General features: G+C 43.0%; 1 protein-coding gene across 1 annotated transcript in view; it reads right to left on the bottom strand.

Annotated features, from left to right (window-relative positions):
* cdc5l (CDC5 cell division cycle 5-like (S. pombe)) overlaps window positions 1-26,499 on the bottom strand; it is a 29,321-nt gene extending 2,822 nt beyond the window's left edge. The window contains exons 1-18 of the mRNA XM_080739696.1: window positions 26,307-26,499; window positions 22,920-23,023; window positions 21,575-21,736; window positions 19,989-20,116; window positions 19,174-19,273; window positions 18,139-18,265; window positions 17,657-17,748; window positions 17,038-17,182; window positions 16,350-16,541; window positions 15,312-15,460; window positions 13,958-14,132; window positions 12,754-12,918; window positions 12,065-12,145; window positions 10,406-10,657; window positions 6,194-6,301; window positions 5,353-5,442; window positions 3,703-3,834; window positions 692-772 (exon numbers count right to left, since the gene is read on the bottom strand). Of these exons, the coding sequence (XP_080595822.1) occupies window positions 692-772; window positions 3,703-3,834; window positions 5,353-5,442; window positions 6,194-6,301; window positions 10,406-10,657; window positions 12,065-12,145; window positions 12,754-12,918; window positions 13,958-14,132; window positions 15,312-15,460; window positions 16,350-16,541; window positions 17,038-17,182; window positions 17,657-17,748; window positions 18,139-18,265; window positions 19,174-19,273; window positions 19,989-20,116; window positions 21,575-21,736; window positions 22,920-23,023; window positions 26,307-26,351 (2,328 nt within the window). The 5' untranslated portion in view covers window positions 26,352-26,499. The remainder of the gene's footprint in view (window positions 1-691; window positions 773-3,702; window positions 3,835-5,352; window positions 5,443-6,193; window positions 6,302-10,405; window positions 10,658-12,064; window positions 12,146-12,753; window positions 12,919-13,957; window positions 14,133-15,311; window positions 15,461-16,349; window positions 16,542-17,037; window positions 17,183-17,656; window positions 17,749-18,138; window positions 18,266-19,173; window positions 19,274-19,988; window positions 20,117-21,574; window positions 21,737-22,919; window positions 23,024-26,306) is intronic.
* Window positions 26,500-26,741: the final 242 nt, after the last annotated feature.

Raw genomic sequence — 26,741 nt, 5'->3', positions numbered from 1 at the left:
GTGTTTTTTTTACCCCATAAATCAACGTCCTATTTGATCATACCACCGCGTTACACAAACTTATCAAAAGTTGCAGATCTGCAAGCTCGAAACACGGCGCTAAGCTTGTAGATCTGCTACTTTTTGAATTTGAATCCTAAAAACTAACAGTTTTGGATGGAAATATGAGGTTTCCACCCGACTTTATAGTACCTGTTGTCGTATTAACGGTACGTAAATATGTAAATCTTTCCCTCAAAGATACTGTATCTCACGAGGAATACTGGAGGGAATATTTGTTTCCATTAGGACAGACTGGAAATAACTTTTAACCACTCAAACCTCAGCATTCCTATTCTGGGGGGAACATTCACCAAAAATAGCATATTGCGATGCGTTGTGAGCTTGTAGATCTGCTAGTTTTGGTGAAGAGACTTGGTGTACTGTAAGCTGAGAAAGAACACACCAAGTACAGTTTAACTCAGGTCTGGTTTACTAAGTATAGAGGGTCTAAGTGGTTAAACTGAAGTGACTTAGACAAATTACAATTCCAATATTATCAAAGTATTCCGAGGCACCCCTGGAATTGCGTCAAGGCACCTTAGGGTGCCAAAGCATCCACTTTGAGAAGCTCTGGTATAAAGTAATGTATATAATGTGTCCTACCGCCTGTCTCCTGTGTATAAAATAATGTATATAATAGGTGTCCTACCTCCTTTCTCCTGGGTATAGCGGTATCTTCTTGCTTCTTCAGCTGACTGAAGGTCTGGAGTTCAGTAGCTGCTTGTTCAACCTAATAAGACAAAAAGAGAAGCTTCCATCTTCTGTATAACAGCAGGTATATTTTCTGTCTAACAGCAGGTATATTACATTATAACAATGTTATAAACAGTTCTGATCGGAATGCTCGCATTGTATCTGATGTGTTTTAAACTCATCCTTGAGAACCAGTGGTTTAGTGCAGGTACAGTAGTGTTAACCTCACGTAGCAAGACAATATCACTGTGTGGTTATTAGTCTGGTTCTTCTCAGTGTTATTTGTTTTCCCCGGGGCAGTTACAAAAAGATTGAAATAGACTTTATTGTTCAGACCTAACAACCAATCAGAGTAGCACAGAAGGTGATGGTTGGTTCCTAAATAAAGCCCACCTTACATTTGCATAATGGGGCCCTGGTTGGTTCCTCACGACTTGTGAGCAGACCAAATCTGCCGAGGGCACGTTTTTTTTTTTTTGCAATGGTAGATTCATCTGGCTTCCGGGCTACAGTAGTGTGGTACCCATCTGCTGCTGCCACAATGAGTGGTTTAGTACAGGTACAGTAGTAGGGTGGTACCCATCTGCTGCTGCCACAATGAGTGGTTTAGTACAGGTAGAGTAGTGTGTTACCCACCTGCTGCCACATTTGAGTGTTTTAGTACAGGTAGAGTAGTGTGGTACCCACCTGCTGCCACATTTGAGTGTTTTAGTACAGGTAGAGTAGTGTGGTACCCACCTGCTGCCACATTTGAGTGTTTTAGTACAGGTAGAGTAGTGTGGTACCCACCTGCTGCCACATTTGAGTGTTTTAGTACAGGTAGAGTAGTGTGGTACCCACCTGCTGCTGCCACAATGAGTGTTTTAGTACAGGTAGAGTAGTGTGGTACCCATCTGCTGCTGCCACAATGAGTGTTTTAGTACAGGTAGAGTAGTGTGGTACCCATCTGCTGCTGCCACAATGAGTGTTTTAGTACAGGTAGAGTAGTGTGGTACCCATCTGCTGCTGCCACAATGAGTGTTTTAGTACAGGTACAGTAGTGTGGTACCCACCTGCTGCCACATTTGAGTGTTTTAGTACAGGTAGAATAGTGTGGTACCCACCTGCTGCCACATTTGAGTGTTTTAGTACAGGTAGAGTAGTGTGGTACCCACCTGCTGCTGCCACAATGAGTGTTTTAGTACAGGTAGAGTAGTGTGGTACCCACCTGCTGCCACATTTGAGTGTTTTAGTACAGGTACAGTAGTGTGGTACCCACCTGCTGCCACATTTGAGTGTTTTAGTACAGGTAGAGTAGTGTGGTACCCATCTGCTGCTGCCACAATGAGTGTTTTAGTACAGGTAGAGTAGTGTGGTACCCATCTGCTGCTGCCACAATGAGTGTTTTAGTACAGGTAGAGTAGTGTGGTACCCACCTGCTGCCACATTTGAGTGTTTTAGTACAGGTAGAGTAGTGTGGTACCCACCTGCTGCCACATTTGAGTGTTTTAGTACAGGTAGAGTAGTGTGGTACCCACCTGCTGCCACATTTGAGTGTTTTAGTACAGGTAGAGTAGTGTGGTACCCACCTGCTGCTGCCACAATGAGTGTTTTAGTACAGGTAGAGTAGTGTGGTACCCATCTGCTGCTGCCACAATGAGTGTTTTAGTACAGGTAGAGTAGTGTGGTACCCATCTGCTGCTGCCACACAATGAGTGTTTTAGTACAGGTAGAGTAGTGTGGTACCCACCTGCTGCTGCCACAATGAGTGTTTTAGTACAGGTAGAGTAGTGTGGTACCCATCTGCTGCTGCCACAATGAGTGTTTTAGTACAGGTAGAGTAGTGTGGTACCCACCTGCTGCTGCCACAATGAGTGTTTTAGTACAGGTAGAGTAGTGTGGTACCCATCTGCTGCTGCCACAATGAGTGTTTTAGTACAGGTAGAGTAGTGTGGTACCCATCTGCTGCTGCCACACAATGAGTGTTTTAGTACAGGTAGAGTAGTGTGGTACCCATCTGCTGCTGCCACAATGAGTGTTTTAGTACAGGTAGAGTAGTGTGGTACCCATCTGCTGCTGCCACACAATGAGTGTTTTAGTACAGGTAGAGTAGTGTGGTACCCACCTGCTGCTGCCACAATGAGTGTTTTAGTACAGGTAGAGTAGTGTGGTACCCATCTGCTGCTGCCACAATGAGTGTTTTAGTACAGGTAGAGTAGTGTGGTACCCATCTGCTGCTGCCACACAATGAGTGTTTTAGTACAGGTAGAGTAGTGTGGTACCCATCTGCTGCTGCCACAATGAGTGTTTTAGTACAGGTAGAGTAGTGTGGTACCCATCTGCTGCTGCCACACAATGAGTGTTTTAGTACAGGTAGAGTAGTGTGGTACCCATCTGCTGCTGCCACAATGAGTGTTTTAGTACAGGTAGAGTAGTGTGGTACCCATCTGCTGCTGCCACACAATGAGTGTTTTAGTACAGGTAGAGTAGTGTGGTACCCATCTGCTGCTGCCACAATGAGTGTTTTAGTACAGGTAGAGTAGTGTGGTACCCACCTGCTGCTGCCACACAATGAGTGTTTTAGTACAGGTAGAGTAGTGTGGTACCCACCTGCTGCTGCCACACAATGAGTGTTTTAGTACAGGTAGAGTAGTGTGGTACCCATCTGCTGCTGCCACAATGAGTGTTTTAGTACAGGTAGAGTAGTGTGGTACCCATCTGCTGCTGCCACACAATGAGTGTTTTAGTACAGGTAGAGTAGTGTGGTACCCATCTGCTGCTGCCACAATGAGTGTTTTAGTACAGGTAGAGTAGTGTGGTACCCACCTGCTGCTGCCACACAATGAGTGTTTTAGTACAGGTAGAGTAGTGTGGTACCCATCTGCTGCTGCCACAATGAGTGTTTTAGTACAGGTAGAGTAGTGTGGTACCCATCTGCTGCTGCCACATTTGAGTGTTTTAGTACAGGTACAGTAGTGTGGTACCCACCTGCTCCCACAGCTCGCTGTGCTGCTTCAGAAGGCCCAGCGCTCTGGACTGAAAACCTCCCAGGAGGACCTTGAGTTTCTTCTCCAGCTTAGCTGCCCTACGAGCCTCTGCCGTCATGTGACCACGGTTCACCTACACACACACACACACACACACACACACACACACACACACACACACACACACACACACACACAGTTTTAGGACAGTCCCATCACACTCCACAACTCACACACGGCTGTGTGCGAAAAGCCATATTAACACTTTCCGTAGCATGGACCTTTATGATTTTGGTATAAAACTTCCGTTGTCTACCGTTCGATCGAGCCTCGGTTGCAATAACCCGGAAACAAAACATCGATTCCCCATCGGGTCCCATTTAAATGCAGAAGAAGAAATGCGCTTTCCGCGGGTTCTAGGTTTCCACAGTCTGACATGGCCCTGCCTGTATGAATTTGAGTAAGGGTGCAGAAATTAGCTCAGCAACGAATTGGAGCACATGCACGGCAGTGTGCAATCGCGCGATCGTCCTCCAAAAATACGGTAAAAACACTAAAACACTGGCACAAAAGTGGATAAAATTGCTAAAACGGAGATCTCCATTTTATGCATGAAAAGTGTTAACAAATTAGTATGCCAGACTTTTTAATGTCTGAAAGCTTCAATTCGTTGTTTCTTTTTCCTTTTCTTTTTTCTATAAGTGCGTCACCGTAAAATATCAAAAGTTGCAGGTCCACAAGCTTGAAACGCGACGTGAAGCGTGTAAGTGACGTGCTTCCACCCCACAGTGACAAAATAATAATAATAATCAAGTTCAGGAAATATTATACGCTGGTATGAAGAATGTCCCACAATGCAATACACACACACTGCGACAACAATCAAAACTGTGTCACAAACATTTAATGCTGAAACAGGAACATGTAGTACCTATGCTTTGTCAGAAGATGGGGCACTTTCCTAACATTCCATGTGTCTGATTAGTAAAATACTTTGAAAAATAGCAGGCTTATTCCCAAACTTTTCAGGCCGTGACCCCACAAAATAATCATATTTGAACTGGGGACCCCCACCCTGACAAGCACTTGGAATGTAGGAGTTGAGGCATTAAAGTTTGACTCGGTTCCACAGATAAATATTCTTTACACCTCACTTTGCGAGGCATTGTGAGCTTGTTGATCAAGTAGGGCATTAATTTACCAAAAATAAAAAACTTTAACCATGTTTAGACCTGGAGCGCATTTATGTTGCATTAAGATTTTAACCGCTTTAACCATTGTTTTATGCTTTAACTAGTGAAACATCATGACAAATGACAAGTTTGTGCAAGTCTTTTAATATATTCAATGTCTTCTAAATCAGTGGTTCGCAAACCTTTTTATGGCAAGAACCCCCAAAATTTGTCCGCGGACCCCCCATATCAAAATATGTTGTTCCAGTGACCGTAGCAAAGATTTAAAAAGGTTTGCTTTGAAAATGATACATTCAAAGATTTGCACAAATCTTCACGTTTCAAAAATAGATCTACAAGCTCGCAGCGCGCTGTGAGCTTGTAGATCTGCTATTTTTCAATAGTTAAAGTTAAAATATGGAGATGAGGTTTCTGTCTGACAGCAAGGATATGTGGTGTGTCCATGTGTGTACTCTCACCTCTAGTTTCTTCTCCAGGCTTTCAATGCGGTCTTTCTTTGACGCCAAGTTAGCTCTGGTGTACCTGCCCTGACCCGCAAGATACAGCACCTACACATGACATGGGGAGGGAGAAGAGAAACACTCTTGAGACAAGCCGAGAGCGGACATTACATTTCATATTCACTACAGTTACCATTTCTTTCTTTGAATTTGAATCCTAATCTGCAATGTTTGAAACAGTGTGAATAGAGTGCCCACACACACACACACACACACACACACACACACACACACACACACACACACACACACACACACACACACACACACACACACACACACACACACACACACACACACACACACACACACACACACACACACACACACACACACACACACGCTGTGTGTCATAAACCATTAGCACAAATATAAAATCATAAGATAAATGATGTTTTGTAGCTATACAGCCAACCAGTAATAAATCACAGGTTGAGGCTTTAAACCCTTGCTTTTATGCAGTGTCCAAAAATGTGTTTTGCAAGAAAATGATGGAGGTTGGGGTGGAGGTTGTGGTTTGGCAGCCAAGGAGCGTGTGTGCAAAGTTTGGCATGGATAGGGGCAACGGTGGCGGAGATAAGAGTAGGGCAAAAGTGTGACGTGTGACTGACTGACAGTCAGTGGAACTTTTCATAGTAACTTGCGACCTAACGGTCGCAACTAATAACTGAAAATAGGCTTACAAAGGCGTCACAAATACGTTGTAAGCCTATTAGCCTATTTTTAGGGCATGTCATGCATTCCATAGAATACATTCTATGGAATCCACGGACTGAAAAGTTGAATCCATGGTGGTTACCTGTCCGTAGCATTCTTCCCAGACCTGGCAGTAGGCCTCCATGCTGAGGTCACCGTGTCCCATTCCACCCTTGACCACCTCCATCTCTGCTGTCAGCAGGGCTGAGGCCTGCTCCGTCACAATGGGAGACAAGTCACTCAATGTGCATGCAGCGTGCCACCATTAGCATGACTTCATCTACATGACTACATACAGGAGAGTGTTTTCTGCTGGTGATTCAGTCCGAGTGTATCAAAGGGTGCGTTCGTAAATACACACCGGTTGTGGTTAGGGTTAGCTGGGTTATGGTTAGGTTTAGGCATAGTTTTACTGAGGTTAAAGTTAGGGTTAGCCTGATTTCAGACTCTGCGCTCCACTCAGAGAGTGGGTGGGTCTATTGGCTGGAGCCAGGCAAGGTTAGGGTTAGGCATAGTTTTACTGAGGTTAGGGTTAGGATAAGGGTTAGGTTTAGGCACTCACTACACTGAGCACACACCCGGTGCGCATTTCCGAACGCACCCTTTGATACACTCGGAGTCTCGGACTGAAACAACAGCAGAAAACTATGAGAAGCCCTTTAGGCCAATATAGCATAGTCAACTCGCACATACATGTATACTTCACTTGCACATACATACATAATGGTCTTTCACTTGCACATACATACATACTTCACTTGCACGTACATACATACTTCACTTGCACATACATACATATTGGTACTTCATTCGCACATACATACATACTTCACTTGCACATACATACATACTTCACTCGCACGTACATACATACTTCACTTGCACATACATACATACTTCACTCGCACATACATACATACTTCACTTGCACATACACACATACTTCACTCGCACATACATACATACTTCACTTGCACATACATACATACTTCACTTGCACATACATACATACTTCACTTGCACATACATATATACTTCACTTGCACATACATACATACTTCACTTGCGCATACATAAAGTGTTGAAAATGTATATATGTGCATGTTGAGTTTGTTTAAATGTGCGCAAATGTATGTATGTATGTGTGTGTGCAAAAGTATGTATATATGTGTGTGCAAAAGTATGTATGTGTGTGTGCTAAAGTATGTATATAACAGGAAGGCACAATGATATATCCGGAAGGGACCCTACAGTTAGATTTCAAATTAAAAGCTTTTGGAAAAGCAACAGCCCTACTGCTGAGCGGAGTGCACAACTGATGAAAGCAGCAGCAGAATGCAAAAATGAAGACAGTCCATTTGATTTGTTTTGTTTTGATTTGTTCGCAAATAGCGCAGCTATTTTTAGACCCCTAGTGCCATAGCGTCCAACAAACGCTACACGTTACTATCCCGGCGAAATTTGACTGCTAAATAAAGTTTGTGAGGAAAATAATTCCCAACAGATCCCCAAACGTGTTGTTCTGCGCAGCGCAGCTTTGCTTTCACTTAATTCAACGAACCTCCTGTCCTCCTCTGTGTAGCGAGAAGAGACTAAAGCAAGGGATTTATGGCTCTTTGAAGTGAGACCGAGCCAAGGATCTGTCTCACTATGCGCTCTCTACTTCGCGCTCTCTACTGCGCGAACCGGATCCCATCGTTCACTTCAAAGAGCCGTTCAAAAGATTCGATTCGTTCGCGGACGTCCCACCTCTCCCTGCAACGACACGGTGAAGTGTTCAGAGAGTGTCTGAGTGAGAACTGACATACAAGCTCACATCGCGTTGCTAATGCCAACATTGTGAGCTTGTAGATCAACGGGGGGAGCATAAATCAGGCTTGAGGCGCTGCGCTGCAGCCAGAGATGGACAGTACTTGACCCGAGTAGCCTACTTGAGTAAGAGTACAGAGTACTCCTGGTCACATTTACTCCAATCCATAGTACACTCAGTCAAAATGTTACAAGTAAGAGTAAAAAAGTACTTGCTTTTAAATAAACGTATGTATTCAAGAGTACATACCGGTAAATGCTTTTTTAAGCTACTTGAAGTACAAATAAAAGTAAAAGTACTCAAGTACATTTACTCAGTTACTGTCCACCGCTGGCTGCAGCTTATCAGCTGTTTCGACAGCCAACATATTCTCACCTTTAAAGCTAACTAATGACAGTGAAGTGGCAATTTAAGGACCTTTTAGACATTTTTAATACCTAAAATAATAATAAAAAAATAAAATAAAAGAACAAAACTGCATCAAAAGTTATCAACTATAAAAAACTGGTCAAACATTGGCCAAATTGACAATAGTAAAAGAGGCACAAATTGTGAAAATGGCAGATCTACAAGCTTGTGTTCCGAGGCCTTGTGAGCTTGTAGATCTGCTATTTTCACAAAATGTATTGGTGGAACAGAAATGTGAAACTAAATATAATGCCTCAACTCCTAATTCCAATTGCTTGTCAGGGTGGGGTCCCCAGTTCAAATATGATTTTTTGGGGGGGTCACAGCCTGAAAAGGTACACATTTAATTTAAAAAGTAAATGAAAGGATGACACAAAAAGCCAGACATGAGGGCTTGTTTCCAGTTTTATAATAATCAATCGAACTGAGCATTTTTTGCCTGCCTATTTGTTTGGTGGAAAGTTGTACTTGATCATGAAGTTGATAAAAATAAAAATAAAAGTAGCTTTGTTGTAGTAAGCTACTTTTGCCGTGTAGATTGTAGCTTGCTTTGCTACATTTTCTGTGGGTAGCTTCGTTGTAGCTTAAGCTATATTTCATCAAGAGTAGCTTGTAGCTTAGCTTACTACATTTTCCAAGTAGCTTGTCCATCACTGTCCGTTTCTGGCCGGAATAAACTATTCATTACCCCATATAGAAAATTGAGATAGTATAGGCATATCTCTCATATGTTTATGAGCTGCAAACCAAACTGAGATTGTATTTTTTAGGAAAGGATTTTTGTACGTTTTTTATTGTTTTAACTGCCTAATCTTAGAAGGTATTATATGTCAGCCCAACTAACCTCTGCATCGTATCATTTTAATACTATTTCACCCCCAGGGTGGGTAAGCATCGAACAAGCATCTATTTCAAATTTACTATTACATTTATATATATTTTCCAAAAGCTTTTAATTTGAAATCTAACTGTAGGGTCCCTTCCGGATATATCATTGTGCCTTCCTGTTATATACATACTCAGGCACACACACATACATACTTTTGCACACACATATATACATACTTTTGCGCACATTTAAACAAACTCAACATGCACATATATACATTTTCAACACTGTATGTATGCGCAAGTAAAGTACGTATGCATGTGCAAGTGAAGTATGTATGTATGTGCAAGTGAAGTATGTATGTATGTGTGAATGAAGTATGTATGTATGTGTGAATGAAGTATGTATGTATGTGCAAGTGAAGTATGTATGTATGTGCGAATTAAGTATGTATGTATGTGCAAGTGAAGTATGTATGTATGTGCAAGTGAAGTATGTATGTATGTGCGAATGAAGTATTTATGTATGTGCAAGTGAAGTATGTATGTATGTGCAAGTGAAGTATGTATGTACGTGCGAGTGAAGTATGTATGTATGTGCAAGTGAAGTATGTATGTATGTGCGAATGAAGTACCAATATGTATGTATGTGCAAGTGAAGTATGTATGTACGTGCAAGTGAAGTATGTATGTATGTGCAAGTGAAAGACCATTATGTATGTATGTGCAAGTGAAGTATACATGTATGTGCGAGTTGACTATGCAATATCGGCCTAAAGGGCTTCTCATAGAAAACACCATCCCGACTACATACACCATTTAAAAAATGTACTAAAGAATATGAATTTTACAAGAATGATTATGAAGTTAATTCAAGTTCCATGGACAGTTTTCATGATGATTTCTTTACTCTCCCTCCCCCCCTCTCTCTCTGATCAAGCCCTGGTCTGATGTCTCTCACACAACAGAAACTGTCGCCTAGATGCATACTTCTGAATGGTGCAATAGCAGACCTACAAGGTCACGACGCGTTGCAGATGCAATATGGTCCGAGCTTGTAGGGCTGCTATTCTAAGCATCACAGCAGCACTGTGATGTCCAGCATGTCCATATATGGGCACAGACAAACTTTAACTCTGTTGAATAGATCAGTGTCAAGGAACCCCAAAGTTATTTATTTGGCCACGGACTCCCACCTGAAAAGATTTTGTACCAGGGACCGCCATTAATAATAATAATAATAATAATAAATAACACCAAGTGTGTCACCTGTTCCATCTCCTCCGTGCTGACTGGCTGGTAGGAGTGAGAGTCCAGGTAGGCTATGTGAGAGGCGTTGTTGGACGTGGAGGCGGGCCCTCTGGCCTTGCTGCGCTGCAATAGGCTGGCGGCGTTGAGTGACGGGTGATGCAGGCAGTCGTTGTGCAGCATGGTGATCATCTCCTGCTTGATCATCTCCTCGGCCAACTGGAGGTCAGAGAGGGGCTCCAAGGAGGCGGGACGAAGGATGGACTCATTCACCTGGAGATGAACACACACCATTTCATGGACTAAAGCTAAATAATTATTGAATGCTTTAGCTATTGAAAAATAGCAGATATACAAGCTCACAGCGCGGCACCGAGTGCCGCGCTGCGAGCTTGTAGATCTGCTATTTTTGAAAAAAGTCGTGAAAATGTGTGGCAAATCTTTGAATATATGTATTTTTAAAGTGAATGTTTGTAACTCAAATTTTGCTTCTGGGGGTGGTCCCTGGAACTAAATATTTTGAGATGGGGGTCCGTGGACGAATACATATCATTTTGGGGGTCCTTCACGTGAAAAAGTTTGAGAACCACTGACATAGTAGTCCCTCAAGAACAGACTAACTGAGCTCCAGTTAAGTGAAAAGGACCTTTTCTTTGACAATGGCTAGCCAGACATAGAAACATAGGTTTTTCAAAAAACCTTAGAAGGATTCAAAAGACACTTATAGAATCGGGTAAAAATTCTAATTTTGACCCCCCCCCCTCCTCCCCCCAAACACTAGCACTCTTTTCTATTGATTACTCACCTCATGGAGACTTGAGTTCAATAAATTCCTGTCACATTCCTAAGACAAAAAATGGATTATAGTACATTTTCCCCCATTGATTCTGGATGGGGACCCGGATGGAGATGCATTTGCGTCCCTATACAGAATCAATGGGGGTACATTTACTATAATATTTTCTTTTGTCTTAGGAATGCGACAAATACAAAAAAATATTATTGAACTCAAGTCTCCATGGAGGTGAGTAATCAATAGAAAAATAAATCTTTTGTGGGTGAACTACTCCTTTAATACATGTGTTTTTATGGCCTGAGCAAGTGTGAAGCCCTATCCACGGGCCTTTGCACACAGGCACGTTGCGTTTTTTTTCTCTTCCATTTGCCAATGAGTTTTTACCGCATGCGAAAAGATGCACAAATCGAACTGGGTTTGATCAAGAAGAAAACGCAGTCAAAACTGCCGCAGCCACTTGTCACATGGCAAATTCAGAGCCGGTGTGCATGAGGTCATATATATAATCAATGTTTTATTTAAAAAGATGCAATCGTCCAAAAAATAATAATTGTCGACCTCTTTTGACTGACGGAAACTAAAAAGCTTAAGCTATGATGACTAAAACTATGACTAAATTTGACAATTTCATACACAAATAGAAACTAAACTAAAATCTTATGGAGGGGACTAGTGGAGAAGAGATCCAGTAGAACTAAAAGACAAGTCATTTTATGCTTGGTTGTGTGTGGGTGCCGTGCTCTGAAAATAGCTGCTTATACATTATGCAGGTCAGGTATATATCCATGTCCTATTTTAACAAGTCGCTGGCACAATGGGGCATAATGCTGAAGTAAGTGTGTGTGTGTGTGTGTGTGTGTGTGTGTGTGTGTCACCTACAGTACCTCAGTAGGTCTGGGCAGGTTCCTCTGAACAGCAGTGTGTCGCAGCTTCAGTTCCTTCTCTTTCTCTGCATCACGCACACCCTGAGAACACATACACACACTATATATTTACATCACTTGTAAGGACATTACATAGACTTCCATTCATTTTTATGCAAGTCCTGTGGCCTTACCCTAACCTCTATCCCTAAACCTAACCGTTGTGGGGACCTACTATTTTGCCCCCACACTGTCAGAGGTCCCCTGCAGGTCTGTGAACATGCGTTTAGTCCCCGTAAGTATAGCTAGACACACACACACACACACACACACACACACACACACACACACACACACACACACACACACACACACACACACACACACACACACACACACACACACACACACACACACACACACACACACACACACACTTCCTTTTGATACTGACAGGTAGATCTGTCACAATTATAACTAACCAATTGTCTAACCTAATTTATTCGGGATAATCACAATATTTCTTTATCATCGTCAATCATTTCCATTTTGAAAAACATTACATACATAAAAACATTTAAAAACCATGTAGATCTGCTATTTATTTCCACTATTCATGTTTTTTGAGAGTACAAGCCATTTCTTTGTATATTTAGGTTATTTGTCATATCTGCCCTGTGCGACTTTTTCTTAGTGCGCTCTTTCTCTACCTGCTTGCGTAATTCCACTTCGGAGGCGTCCTCTATGAAGCCAGACTCCGTCTCCGTCTCCTCCAGCTCTCTTTCCGCGTTTTCGGGAAGCACGATCTCAAAGTCGTTCTTGGGGAGCGGCAGCGACAGCAGGCCCTGCTTGAGCTGCAGCATGCTCTCTCTCTGCTGCGGGACCGACAGACAGGGACAGACAGACAGACAGACAGACAGACAGACCAGAGAGAAAAGGTTAAGGACCTTTTATTCTCTACACATCCTCTCTGTGAAGGGCCCTCAACCAAGGCATTTTGAAAGAAATTTACTATAAACTAGAAAACCTGCTTAAAAACGAATCAAAACTGACTGAAATGGAAAACCAAAAGTCAAAATGCAATAAAAATAATCCATTCTGGGGGAGAACATTCGCCAAACATTGCAGCTCTACAAGCTCACGAGTCGCAATGGTTACACCCCGCCACTCCGACATGTCTCCTTTCCGACATGTCTCCATTCCGACACTAACCCTATCTCTAACCCTTACCCTAAACTTAATCTCTATGGAAGTGTCGCCACTCCGACAATAAGAAGTCAATTTCGGAGTGGCGACATGTCGGAATGGAGAGCGACACCCAGTCGCAACGTGACGCATTGTGAGCTTGTAGAGATGCTATTTGTTATTGCCATTGGAGGGAAAATAGAGCACTCCAAGTACAGAGGCAACACAAGTCCAGTTTGCCAGTATAGAGGTTTAAATGCAGGGCAACAGATGTGTGGGTAATGTTACCAGTATTAGAACTGCTATTTGTTATTGGCATTGCATTTAGTGTAGAGGGAAAATAGAGCACTCCAAGTACAGAGACAACACATTAGTCAGGGTAAATTTGCAGAATACCTGTCAAATCTGGGAATAAATTCCTTACCAAACAATTTCTTCACCAATGTGTTCGTAAAGGTGTCTAGTAACATATCTAACAAAGATTGAAATTCAACCTCCCTAGGAAAATCCCAGACCCAGAATTACCCTAGCTGTCAAAGATTTTCCTAGGGATGTTGAATTTCAATCTTTGTTAGATATGTTACTAGACATCTTTATGAACACATAGGTGAAGAAATCGTTTGGTAAGGAATTTATTCCCAGGTTTTTATTAATATTCCCTGACTACATGTCCAGTTTGCCAGTATAAAGGGTTTAAATGCAGGGCAACAGATGTGTGTGACATGTTACCAGGTGTTTGGCGTATGCCGGGTCCGTTAGTTGCTCCTCTGTGTTGATATTCAGCTTGTCCCGCAGTGGCGTGCGGACCGGGGTCAAGCCGGGGGTGGCGGCGCCACGTGGGGTCATCCCCCCTCCTGGGGCTTGGGGGGTCATGCCCTCAGCCCCCTGCCCTGCCGTGGGGGTCCTGCATGAGATTACATCATAGAGAGTCAAGACAACATATCAATGTACATTATACAGGGTTCCCAAACATTTTTACCAATGAATTTCCAAAACTTTTCCAGAATATTTAAGCCAATTTCCAGGACTATATAACAATAATTCAGCGCAATAACAAGTCGCTTACTCCTATGTGCAATGCCCAAAGACAGGCAGTGTAGCAAAAATAAAGCCTGCATGCTGCAAATGGATGCAAATCGTGGCAGGGAACCCTCAAAGTCGATTTATGGTGGCAGTAAATGAGTTAATTTCTGCGGCTAAAACTATGACGAAAAATGTTCATCGACTACCTTTTTTCATTGATGAAAACTAAACAAAACAAAATAAAAACTAAGCTATGATGACTAAAACTATGACTAAAGATGTGGACAATTTGTTAGAGAGGGACTAGTGAAGAAGAGAAGAACTAAGACACTGTATGCTTGTTTGCGTGATGGTGTCACGCTCTGCAAAGAGACCCCTTACTGCATTATGAGTTCACTGGAGCTTGTCCATTAAATAACATCAATAATAATCTAATAATCCATGTAAGAGTACAAATACATATCATTCTAGGGGGTCCTTGATATTAACTCTTTGAGTGCCACCTTTTCACCACTAGAGGGCGCCCAATGACCAGAGAATTCTACTTAGACAGTGCTGGTATATGCACAAGCCCTGCAGCCATGACTTGCCTGAACACTTTCCTTTGTGCATGTACAGGAAGAGGATGAAGTTAGCTTGAAGTTAGCTATTGGCTACCAAGCATTTTAGAAGCCCTATTTTCGGCAATTTAGTCATGATTAAACCTTGCACACCTCATGCATGGGAGAAAAAACAGAGAAAATTAGCTCTAAAGATCCTGGATTGCATTGGAGTGGATGGTAAATATCGGGGGCGCGCCGCTCTCGCGGGCCGTGTAAACAGATGATGGCTTTAAAAAAAAAAAAAAAAAAAAGACGAACTAGTTCCGGATCGGCACTCTGGCCCCGATCCCAAAAGCCGAACTATTTCGGGATTGGCACTGTAAGAGTTAAAAGGTTTGAGCACCACTGATATAGAAACATATGTTTTCCAGAAAACCATTAGGATTTGGAAGACATTTTGTAGAATCGGCCTCAAGCCTTTTAATGGGTTGACCTTGAACCCTTTGGTTGGCACCCACCTGAAGGGGGTGGTGAGGACCGTGTTGGGCGTCTGGACCTGCTGCCGTGTAGGTGTGACTCCACTGAAGTCGCTCTGGTGCAGGGGGGTGTTGAGACCACCCTTCAGGGGGGTGTCTATGTTGGTCAGAGCCATCAGGTTCTGAGCTTCCTGCAAACACACACACAGAGCTTAGGTCAGTTGGCTCTCAACCTGTGGGTCAGTTTAAATAGGAGTATTTTCATGGCCTGAGAAGAATGAGAACCACTGGCTTAGGTTAAACTCCTCATAACCCTGAATTCACAGCAGCAGCAATATCTAGTAGGTAAGTTCTGAATGGCCATCGAGTTACAAGGAAAAGGCTATGGCAAGGGATGGCGTCTCGTTTCTGAAAATCTGAACTTCAGTGCTAGTGCACAGAGCGTCCAACCAATAGACGTGGAGCAGCCATAAAAACTTGCTACAATAGAAAAAGACTACTTACTGTATGGAAGTGGCACATTTTTAAGTAGTAGTAGTATGTGCGACATGAATTAATTTCAAAACCCAAAAAATATTTCCTAAGAAAAAAACATCTACAAGCACACAACGCCTCGCAGTGCAAGGCGTTGTGTGCTTGTAGATCGTCTATTTTCCACAACATTTTGATTGAGGAGTCATGGACTGAAATGTTTGGGAACCCTTGCTATACAGTAGTGTGTGTGTGTGTGTAGGGCATAGAGTTATAATAAGAATAGAGAGGACACCGGATATCCCTGCCCGTCCACTTGCATTGAGTTGCTCACCCAGCGCATGAAGCGTACTTCCGTGTTTGAGACGCCCCTGAAAGGTGACGTAGTGGGGCTTCTATTTGGCTTCTGTGACGCATTTTGAGTCATAGTTTGTGTTCATGGACGCGCTGGGGCTCTAATTCATGAACGAGCACTTTCGGTATGAACGCGCATCAGTACAAAGAAGCCTAGATGCGCATTCATGAGGTTCATGAATAGAAGCCCCAACTGCAGTACCTCAAACGGCCACCATGTCCATTTTGTTCCAGGGGCTTGGTGTAGGGTCATACCTGCAGTATCTTGTCCTGGGCGGCGGGGGTGCGGGGCGTGCGCAGGCCCGTTCCCATGGAGTTGGTGACGCTGTACTCTGACAGCAGCGCGGAGGAGGCGGAGTCAGTCAGGTCGTTCTCCTCGGCCGCCTGGCGGGCCACCTCGCTGGCCACGCCCAGTTTCACCACTTCCTCCAGCTCTGCGTCGGTGATCTATGAAGAAACAATTTAAATACATTAAAACTTTATAAGAGTCAAAACACCCGCTAGCGTACCACGGTAAATAGGCCGGTCGTTTGCGGATCTACTACTTTTTGGTACTTTTGAATTTGAATCCTGAAAACCATTTTGGACATACGATACAAACATATTTCAACCCGACAGTGACGATATTTAAGGTATTTGTCATGGCTGCCCTGTGCTTTTTTTTTTGTTGCAAAGCCTAAATACGATATGTTCAAATAATGCCAAAACACACACTTTTAAAAATCATTAATCTGTAAAAGGTCATGATTGAGAGACGCAGAGTGGCTTTTCCACTTTTTGGTTTCTGCAAAAAGCGCCCACCAAGCGCTTGGAGCCAGACCCAAAACTAAATATTTTGAGATGTCCACGGTCAAATACATATAATTCTAGGGTTCTTGACATTAGAAACATAAGTTTTTCAGAAACTGTTTTATCAGGTCTTCATGGTTAAAGAGGCACCGACCTGAGGAGCGGGCAGCACCAGCTTGGAGCGTTTCTTGGTGAACTCGGCCACGCCGCTGGTCTGCAGGATGGCCGACGGCAGGTCACTCTCCTTCTTCTTCTTGATCTTCTGCTTGTCCTTCTTCCTGTCCCTCTCCTCGCGCTCACTGGGCCCCACACACACACACACACACACACACACACACACATTAGCATATCGCTGCTGTTGGGCAGAAACCGCCCATCTCCATATTTTAACTTTTGGTGTTTTTTTGTAAATGAACGTCGATCATTCTACAGCGATCACTGCTTTACATCGATAAAACTGTGATTTGACAATCACAGTTTTACAGATGTCCCTATTCTGCGCATGTCGTGTATGGCCACGGTAAAATATTTATTAAATGGGGTTCCATTGCCTTTGTGTTTATCAAACCGGGGGTTCTTTGACATTCAACACAGTTGTGCATCACCGCTGTTGTATTCTACAGATTCACCAGCCTTTGTCCTACTCCTGCCGCCCAACACTCCCCGCTGAAGGGAACCCACAACCTCCGCAGCACCACTGCGCTAAACGAGCACCTACAGTGTAAAATGTCTTAACGTTATTGACAGTGTGTGTGTGTGTGTGTGTTACTCACTTGCGCAGCTCTCCGTCTAAGTGCTGCTGTCTGAGGCGTTTGAAGTTTGGCTCCAGAGGGTTGTACTGCTCCATGCTGGTGTCATAGAAACCCTGCAGCAATTAGAGATAAATGGTGCATATAGATCAGTGGTTCTATAAGTGGTAAAAGTAATTAACATAGCATTACAATAAGTTTAACCATTTTATACGTTTGCTATTCAAAAATAGAAGCTCACAGCTTGTACATCTGCTATTTTTTTAACCTTTTTTTTATCTTGAAAGGACTGGAACATTTTGACTTTCTTTTAACACAAATCTTCTCTTCTGAGGGGTCCCTGGCACAAAACATAATATAATTTTGGGGCGTTCATGAAAAGGTTTGATGACTGGGTTAATCTATAATGTAGATTAACCCAAGGCAAGGGCCATTTTTTGATTAGTTTGATGATTTAACTGTTGCTCCCTCTCTCTCAATGTGCCTCTGTAGGACCAGCCCGTTACCTGAGACGGCTTCTTCTCAAAGGGGATTTCGGCGTTGTAATCCACACCTCGCTTCTTCTTCCTCTTCTTCTGGATGTCTATTCCTGCCGCACGCAACTCCCTGCGCTTCTGCAGCGCTGCCAACCGCCTGGTAGAGAGAGGTAGAGAGAGACAAGAGAGAGAGAGAGAGACAAAGGGCATGAGAGGAAGGGAGGAAGGAGGATTCAGGAGTGTCTCTTTATTGACTGTGTGTCTGTGTACGTTACTATACTTAGGAGGACCAAATTATCCCACAAGTATAGAAGAATTTCAGAAATGGACATTTTGAGGACCATATTCCTCCTGGTCCTCAGCCGAAAAATTGTTGTTTTATCATTAAAAAAAAAACATTTCAAAGATACAAACCTGTGTGTGTGTGTGTGTGTGTGTGTGTGTGTGTGTGTGTGTGTGTGTTAGGGCATTCACCAAATATTAGAATATTCAAATATCAAAGTCACTATTCGACGTTGTTCACCGAAGTCGAATATTTGCTTATTTAAATTTTTTTCATGGTTTTATCTTTAAAAAAAGATAGTTTATAAAGCTTGGCTAGATAGGAAGTCATAAAAATGAGTTGTCAATGTCCCTGGTGGATGAATTTGTTAATGCTCTATACCAGGGGTTCTCAAACCTTTTTAGGCCGTGACCCCCCCAAAAAACATATTTGAACTGGGGACCCCCACCCTGACAAGCACTTGGAATTGTAGGTATTCCATTTAGTGTGACTCGGTTCCACAGATAAATATTGTGAAAATAGCAGATCTACATACTCACAACGTTGCGAGGCGTTGTGAGCATGTAGATCGGCTATTTTCACAATGTTCGCCTCTTTCTTACTTATTATTTGACAGTTTGGCCAGTGCTGTCGAATATTCGACTATTCGAATACTTTGAGGTCGAATAATTCGAATACTAAAAATCACTATTCGTAAATGCCCTAGTGTGTGTGTGTGTGTGTGTGTGTGTCTGTGAGAGTGAGTGATATCCTAGAAACAATAAGCGTGCAGACAACAGTACCTGGCCTCCTCCAGCTGTTTCTCCCTGGCCTTCCTCTTTGCCTTCTTGCCCTGAGTGTTGGCTAGTCTGGCCCTGGCCTCCGACAGCATCTCCAGCTCATCTGTAGTTCACACACACACATGAAATATTCCAGACTATTATGGTATTATGGAAGACGCTTCTGAACATATTGCTAGTTTGACCACTTCAAATGCTCCAATGTCTGAAAGTAGCCTATAGCATGTTGATGCGCAACATGCTTCCATAGAAGACTGACTTCTGTGGAATACAAATGAACTTTAATTTGTGCTACTTCATGGGACGATTGAGCAGGACCTCCCACTCGGCCAGATGTCACCTCGGAAGTGGGAGTAAATAGGACACTGTTTGTCAGTGTTGAATTAGTCCGGGGTCCTTCTCCCCCGCCGCCCCATGTCTTTTCTGAGCAGGGGTTACGCCTCTCACGCAAACAGACATGTATTGATGCCAAAACCCCCCAAGTTCACACCTCGCCAACGCTTTGGTGGCACAACAGGGTGTTTTAACAAAGAAACGTGCGTGTACGCATATAAATAGACCTGTATAGTAGGTGTTGAGCGACGTGCGCGTGACGTCTCTAGATAAGCGACCCCCCAAACATTGAATCACCAATGCACCAGTGCTGTTCGTTGACTCAAAATACCAATTCAGGGGCTTGTTTTGATAGCTATAGTAATTTACACAGGTACCCCTCTGGCGTTACCCTCACCCATGAAGGGTGACTGTCTAATTATTAAAGGTTTAAAATGATTGTGATATTGATTCAAAACACATGGCCCAGCCCTATGTTCAAGTACCTTCGTCCATGTCAACAGGGTCGGGTCTGGCGGGCTTGGTTTCAGGGTTGGGGTCAATCTCTCCAGGTTTTAACTTCCTGGGGTCATCTCCAGCTTCCTCCTCGTTGTCCTTCTGGGCAGCCTTGTCTCTGGACACACACACACACACACACACACACACACATAAATAATACAGACATAATACAAATGTCATACTATATGCAATGCACCCAAAACCAACCCAGAAACAATATTCAGCATGCCATGGCAAACACATAAATGGACGGTTATTACAGTTAACTAAAACTAACGAGATAACAAAATCTAGACAGAAAAGATTTAAATGTAAACAGAAGCGGCTAGGCTTGTTACAATTATTACAACATTGCCAAATCGCAATTATTTGAGATAATCGCTATTATTTTGCACGATCATCATGATAGTCTCCATGTTGAAAAATGTTATACATTTTCAAACATTTTCCAAATATACATTTATAATTTTTTATAAGCATATAAGTTTATTTTTCAGCACATTTCTTTCTACATTCAAGTTATTTGACATATCTTCCCTGTGCCATTTGTGATGAAGAAGCCCAAAAGGCCAAACTGAAATTACATTTTAGTCATATGTTGTTACAATGTTCAATGCCCCCCAAAAAACTAAATTTCTTGTATGACAAAGTAATGGTCAAACTTAAATGTGGCAATGGTGACAGCCCTACATGTGGTGTTTAGGGATGTGAAAAAAAATCGGAAATCGACGCGTCGATCGACGCACGCTCACCGCGACTCAAAAAGTACGAGTCGAAAAATATATATATTTTTTTATTTTTCAAAAGTTTTTCCCCCAAAAAAGGTTTTAATCGTTCAAAAACGTTATAAGCGTTAATGTTTTCCATATGTGAGAGGACCGTGTGTGTGTGCGTGTGTGCGTGTGCGCGTGTGCGTGTGTCTGTGTCGGAGACGAGTGCATGCCTGCATGTGTTGTGCATTCGCATGCATGCGGCGCTAGTCAGGTCCGCGGACTACTGGTTGAGAAACACTGCTGGACCGGGCTGATGTGCGCGTCATAGCAGTGCGCGCTGACTTGCCTGACTGTATCAACTCTATGGACTGGATGCTTTTGTTTACCTCCTGCCTCTGCATGCATGCTTGACACGAAAGCTCGCTTGTTAATGGCAGCGTCGCCGTCGTGTGCGATGATCGCAAAATACACGTTAATGCGACACACCCGTTGACTCGGTCGGGGAGAGAGCGAGTCAGACACTGCTCCACATTTGATACACTAGCCTGGGGTGCACTAGCCTGAGCGCCCCCACTACGTTCCATGGACGTTGTAACTCCGCTTCTAGTCTCTAAAGAACAGACTCCATGCTATTATATAGGGCTTTGATGCAAGTTCTGATGGGTGCAGCTGCATACGTTGTGTTGCTTTAAGTAATGCGCCGTTGTGCTCTCCTCTCAGCTGCTGCTTAGCAAAAACAAAAGTGAAAAAAGTCGATCGACGCGTCGATTTTCGGCCGCGACGCGTCGATTTGCCAATAATGCGTCGATTAACATCCCTAGTGGTGTTATGTAAATGGATAAGTAGGACAGAAAGCGTACAGCAGGAACTCGTAGTGCTCCAGGCACTGTGCGGCCGTGCGTCCTATGATGGGAGCGATGGTCCTCCACTGCGTGGGCATCAGCTTGGCCAGGTGGAGCAGCTTCTCCTCCTCCTCCCTGGACCACTCCGTCTTCTTGATGCTGGGATCCAGCCATTCATACCTACACACACACACACACACACACACACACACACACACACACACACACACACCAAACATGAATCAGAAACATATGGAATATGGCAGGGGTCAACGTTTTCAGGCCACGGACCCCTTAGTTGAGAGAGAAATGAAGCAGGGACCTCCACTACCTTTTTCATAGTTTCCATATAGTTTAATTGTTGAACCATCAATACTTAATACATTTGACCTTTCACTCTGCACCATTGTGCTCTTTTCCCCCTTTACACCAAACCTTTTTGCCGAAAATAGCCGATCTACAAGCTCACAATGCCTCGGGCTGCGAGCCGTTGTGAGCTTGTAGATCTGCTGTTTTTAGCCCTTGGAATATGGAATAAAGCAAAGTAAGATCCATGACTGAAAATGTGTGTTTATGTTTAACTATTATAATTGTCCGGGGGAGGCTCTCTCCATTCCGACATGTCGCCACTCCGAAATTGACTTCTTATTGTCGGAGTGGCGACACTCCCATGGGCCTAAGGTTTAGGGTTAGGGTTAGAGATAGGGTTAGTGTCGGAATGGACTGGAGACATGTCGGAAAGGAGACATGTCGGAGTGGAGAGATGCACTCATTGTCCGGGTAGCTCAGTATTGTAACTGGGGCACTGTCGCCTTTCAAACACAAGGTCCTGGGTTGGCACTGCCAACTCGGCACATGAGAGGCACGGCTAAGTACTGAGAGCTGATGGGAGGTCAATTATAAATGGGATGAAAATTGGTGGTCCTTAGATATTGTTACCGTCAAGTGGAAACCATGTCCAATAACCTGTGTTACAATGTAGTTACTGTATGTAGTCACAAGGTCTTGTCAATACTTTCAATGGTTAAATATATTTCAAACCCACAGTCAACCACTTTCACTTTAAAAAGATTTTCAGAAACAGCTATGTGTATTTTCACTACACTGCACTTTTTACATCAGTGGAAGACCCCTGAGAGATGGATTAATTGCTGAAGTGGAGCGCCACACCAACCTTCAGCTCACAGTACTTGGTTAGCTCTATACGCCAAGTTAAGGCTGGTAAAAAACAACACACACACACACACACACACACACACACACACACACACACACACACACACACACACACACACACACACACACACACACACACACACACACACACACACACACACACACACACACTCTTGTGGAACCTTACCATCTGGCTTTACATTGTTTGGCAGACTTGCGGTGAAGCAGAGAGGCAATACGAGACCATTGGTTTTTGCCATATTTCATCACAGCCGCCTTCAAGATCTCATCCTGGTTAAATAAGACAGAAATGTGTAGTTAAAATAATAGGTAGATAATCAAACCATCAGCTAAGTAGCTAAGCAGAGAAAAAGACAATCATTAGTCACACGTTGGTCAGTAATCACAAGTATTTTGCCATAATGGTCATAATCATTGTTGAAAAATGTTCATACAATTTCATATATAAAAAAGCTGAAATGGCAGATCTCCAAGCTTATAAGATGTAAGCTTGTAGATCAGCCATTAAAAAATGCAAGTATAAAATTATTAAATATAAATATAGAAGTTATTTCTTTGTAGATTTAAGATTCTTTTGGACATTTTTGATTATGAATCATAAAAGGCAATACATAAATGTACTTTTTATTCATGTTCCCCATGTCCAATACCGAAAACAAAAACAAAATTAAATCGTTAATGGCATTTATTTATGACAATTAATTGTCAACTTAGATGTAATCGCGACCTATTAACTGCCATTTTTTACTGTTGATATCTATCTCTATCTATCTGCTGTAGGCATAGAGATGCAGTAACAGTGAAACACTTAATCTAAAGACGTTCTTGAAAGTTCTCTAGTTACATTTGACTGATTGATTGATTGAATCCTTAGTTCAAAAAATGTAAGCAGCACGTGGTACAGTCTGACATCTAACAACTAACATATAATTTTCCGAATGTCTGAGTGTCTGTCTGAAACAGCGTTTCTCCTCAGTGGCTGGAGCAATTGATCTGAAATCGCATCACCATTAGCATATGAACACACCTGACATAACTGTGAAGCCCGTTTGTCACTTTCACAAATCATATGCTTTATATTAGCATTTTTATGGTGTATCTACTATCTATTCTGCATCTAGCATGAGGCATATCTATTCTGCATCTAGCATGAGGCAACATGTTTAACCAGCTCTCTCTGTGTGTGTGTGTGTGTGTGTGTGTGTGTGTGTGTGTGTGTGTGTGTGTGTGTGTGTGTGTGTGTGTGTGTGTGTGTGTGTGTGTGTGTGTGTGTGTGTGTGTGTGTGTGTGGGGAGAAACACAGTATCTCTGTAGCCATTAAACGAAACGGGTATTTCTTACATTGATGCTCCTACATATTATCATGCAAGCACCAGTTAAAGTTACTTTCCATCCCTCATATACTGTGTGCACAGTGCACACATCCCATAACCCACACACTGCACATCATTTCGGAGCTCATATCCTTGAACGGGTAAGGGCTAGTAAAGGTAAAAGGACAAAACAATCATGGGGACTTCAAGTTATTTCCATTGTGGTCCTATGGCTATGTATTCAATTCACCAACACTAATTGCGACCGTAGGTCGCATTTACTACAGAAAGCTCCACCAGGTGTCTGTCCGTCAGTGTGTCACACCTCACACGTCACACTTTTGCCCTGCTCATATCTCCGCAACCGTTGCCCCGATCCATGCCAGATTTTGCACACACACTCCTCACTAGCCATAAATTATAACTCCGGAGAGGATGCTAATATGCGGAGGTTATGTCTCTCCTGGAGTTATAAGCCAGAGTCATATGGCTCTCGCTGGTTGAGCTCCAACGTCCATACTACGCTCAAAACATGTACATATCAATAAGTTGCTCACCGATCCGTCGAAACAGCTTTATATCTACCGGATCGCACACTCGTTGGCATGTGTTAGTCCATATGTTTCTAATAAATTAATGTTTACTAAAACTTCTCCGAGACTCACGTTTCCTCGTCGCCTTCAGAACGCTTCAGAACTACAGAACGTTGGAATACTTCCGCATACAAAAACGTCATGTCCTAGTATGAGCGAATCGCAACGGCGATCAACGTCACGTGATATGTAGCCTCGCGTAGCCAGGCTTTTACTCATCTCGCGTGATATGTTCGGCCATTTTTACCCAAGCAGTTCAAAAACAAGGAAAGCGATGAGACTCGGTGAAGTTTTAGTAAACATTAATTTATTAGAAACATATGGACTAACACATGCCAACGAGTGTGCGATCCGGTAGATATAAAGCTGTTTCGACGGATCGGTGAGCAACTTATTGATATGTACATGTTTTGAGCGTAGTATGGACGTTGGGGCTCAACCAGCGAGAGCCATATGACTCTGGCTTATAACTCCAGGAGAGACATAACCTCCGCATATTAGCATCCTCTCCGGAGTTATAATTTATGGCTAACTCCTCACCTGCCAAACTACAACCTCCAAGGACCCCCGGAGCTCCAGGGACCCCCAGCTCCCTCGGGGACCCCCAAGTGTAAAAAATTAGCACATGTGCAAAAATTACCAAATGACCACCCCAACGGGGCTGCTCACGGGGAATTCCTGGGGACCACCCACTCCTGGTGCTCCAGAACGGATGCAAAAGTGGTGACGCCCCCAGTGGAGGACCCCCTCCACTGCAGCTCACATAAAATGCCGTAACTCGGCCTAGGAGCGTCCGGGAGAGCCGGGGCCGGTACCTATTCGTCCGCCAAGGCAACGCGGAGACCCCTCATTTCTCACATGGCCCTCTTCTAGCGCCACCTTCAGGCCAATTTTTACAACACATTTTTGCCCACTACTCCTACAGTTTTGGCCCTAAAATCACGCAACTTGCTACACAATATGTCTACACTCATCCCATCAACATGCATCTGTCCCATATAGCGCCACCTTCAGGCCGATTTTTAAAAACACATTTTTGGACACTGCTCCTACAGATGTTGCCCTAAAATCACGAAAATCACTACACAGTATGTCTACACTCATGTCATCAACATGGCTCAGGAAGATTTTGGAAAAACAAATTTTTGCCCTATTTGTGGAGATAAGTGACCTACGGTCGCTTATCTCCCGATTAGGGAGTCTTACTGGTAACACTAACACATGTCATCAACATCAACTAATACAAAACAATATATTTACTTATACAGGTAATTCATTCAGCTGGGGATCCCTGGGGGTCCCCGGACCACATGTTGATTAATACAAGTGTTAAAGCTGCTTGAATTCATTCATTGTACTGCTGGCGTACAAGATGCATACAGGCTCCAGTAGCCAACTCTGGCGTTACTGGTTTTCCATGGCACTTTGCAAATTGCAATAATAGCATTTGTATTTAAAGCATTGTTAATACAACATATAAACGTAAAATACACGTGATGCGTCATTTAGCAGCCAAAAGGCTGTTAGCCAAGTAGGCTAAATACAGTTAGTTTGTTGTGGGAGTAGTGGCGGCTACATTGCTAGCTAAAACCCCGTTGACTTTAGTTGTTGCTGGTTAGCTTCGTAGCTAACCATGTAAACACGTACCTCCGTGTTGCGCCAAACGCCTCCTTTAATCATAATTCGCGGCATTTTGGCGGCGGTTTGTTTCTCTCCTCCGTCAGTGAAACAAAAATAAATAAACTCTGGACCTCAATTAATCCAGATATTCAATGCAAAACAGTCAGACAAACAAACCAAACTACATGAAATGATAAAGAGAGCAACGCTCGAGCGTGTGTGTCACACCGGAAACCGACCGAGACAGTCAACCGCAATGCATCATGGTTAAGTCTTAAGTTTATTTATTTTATTTTTCTTCTTTTTCCTATTTCTGCACGATGCTGTCCATTGATTTTATTTTAATATTGAAATAGATAAATAATTCATCTCACAATTAAATTATTAAAATCACATAAAAATGACAAAGAAATAAACACAATACAATAATATATACATATATTTCATTGCCATGTTTATTTA

This window comes from Nannobrachium achirus, assembly GCF_963921795.1.
Source record: "Nannobrachium achirus genome assembly, chromosome: 13".
NCBI lineage: Eukaryota > Metazoa > Chordata > Actinopteri > Myctophiformes > Myctophidae > Nannobrachium > Nannobrachium achirus.
Note: the sequence above shows the minus strand (reverse complement) of the source record. Positions and strands in the feature narration are given on the sequence as shown.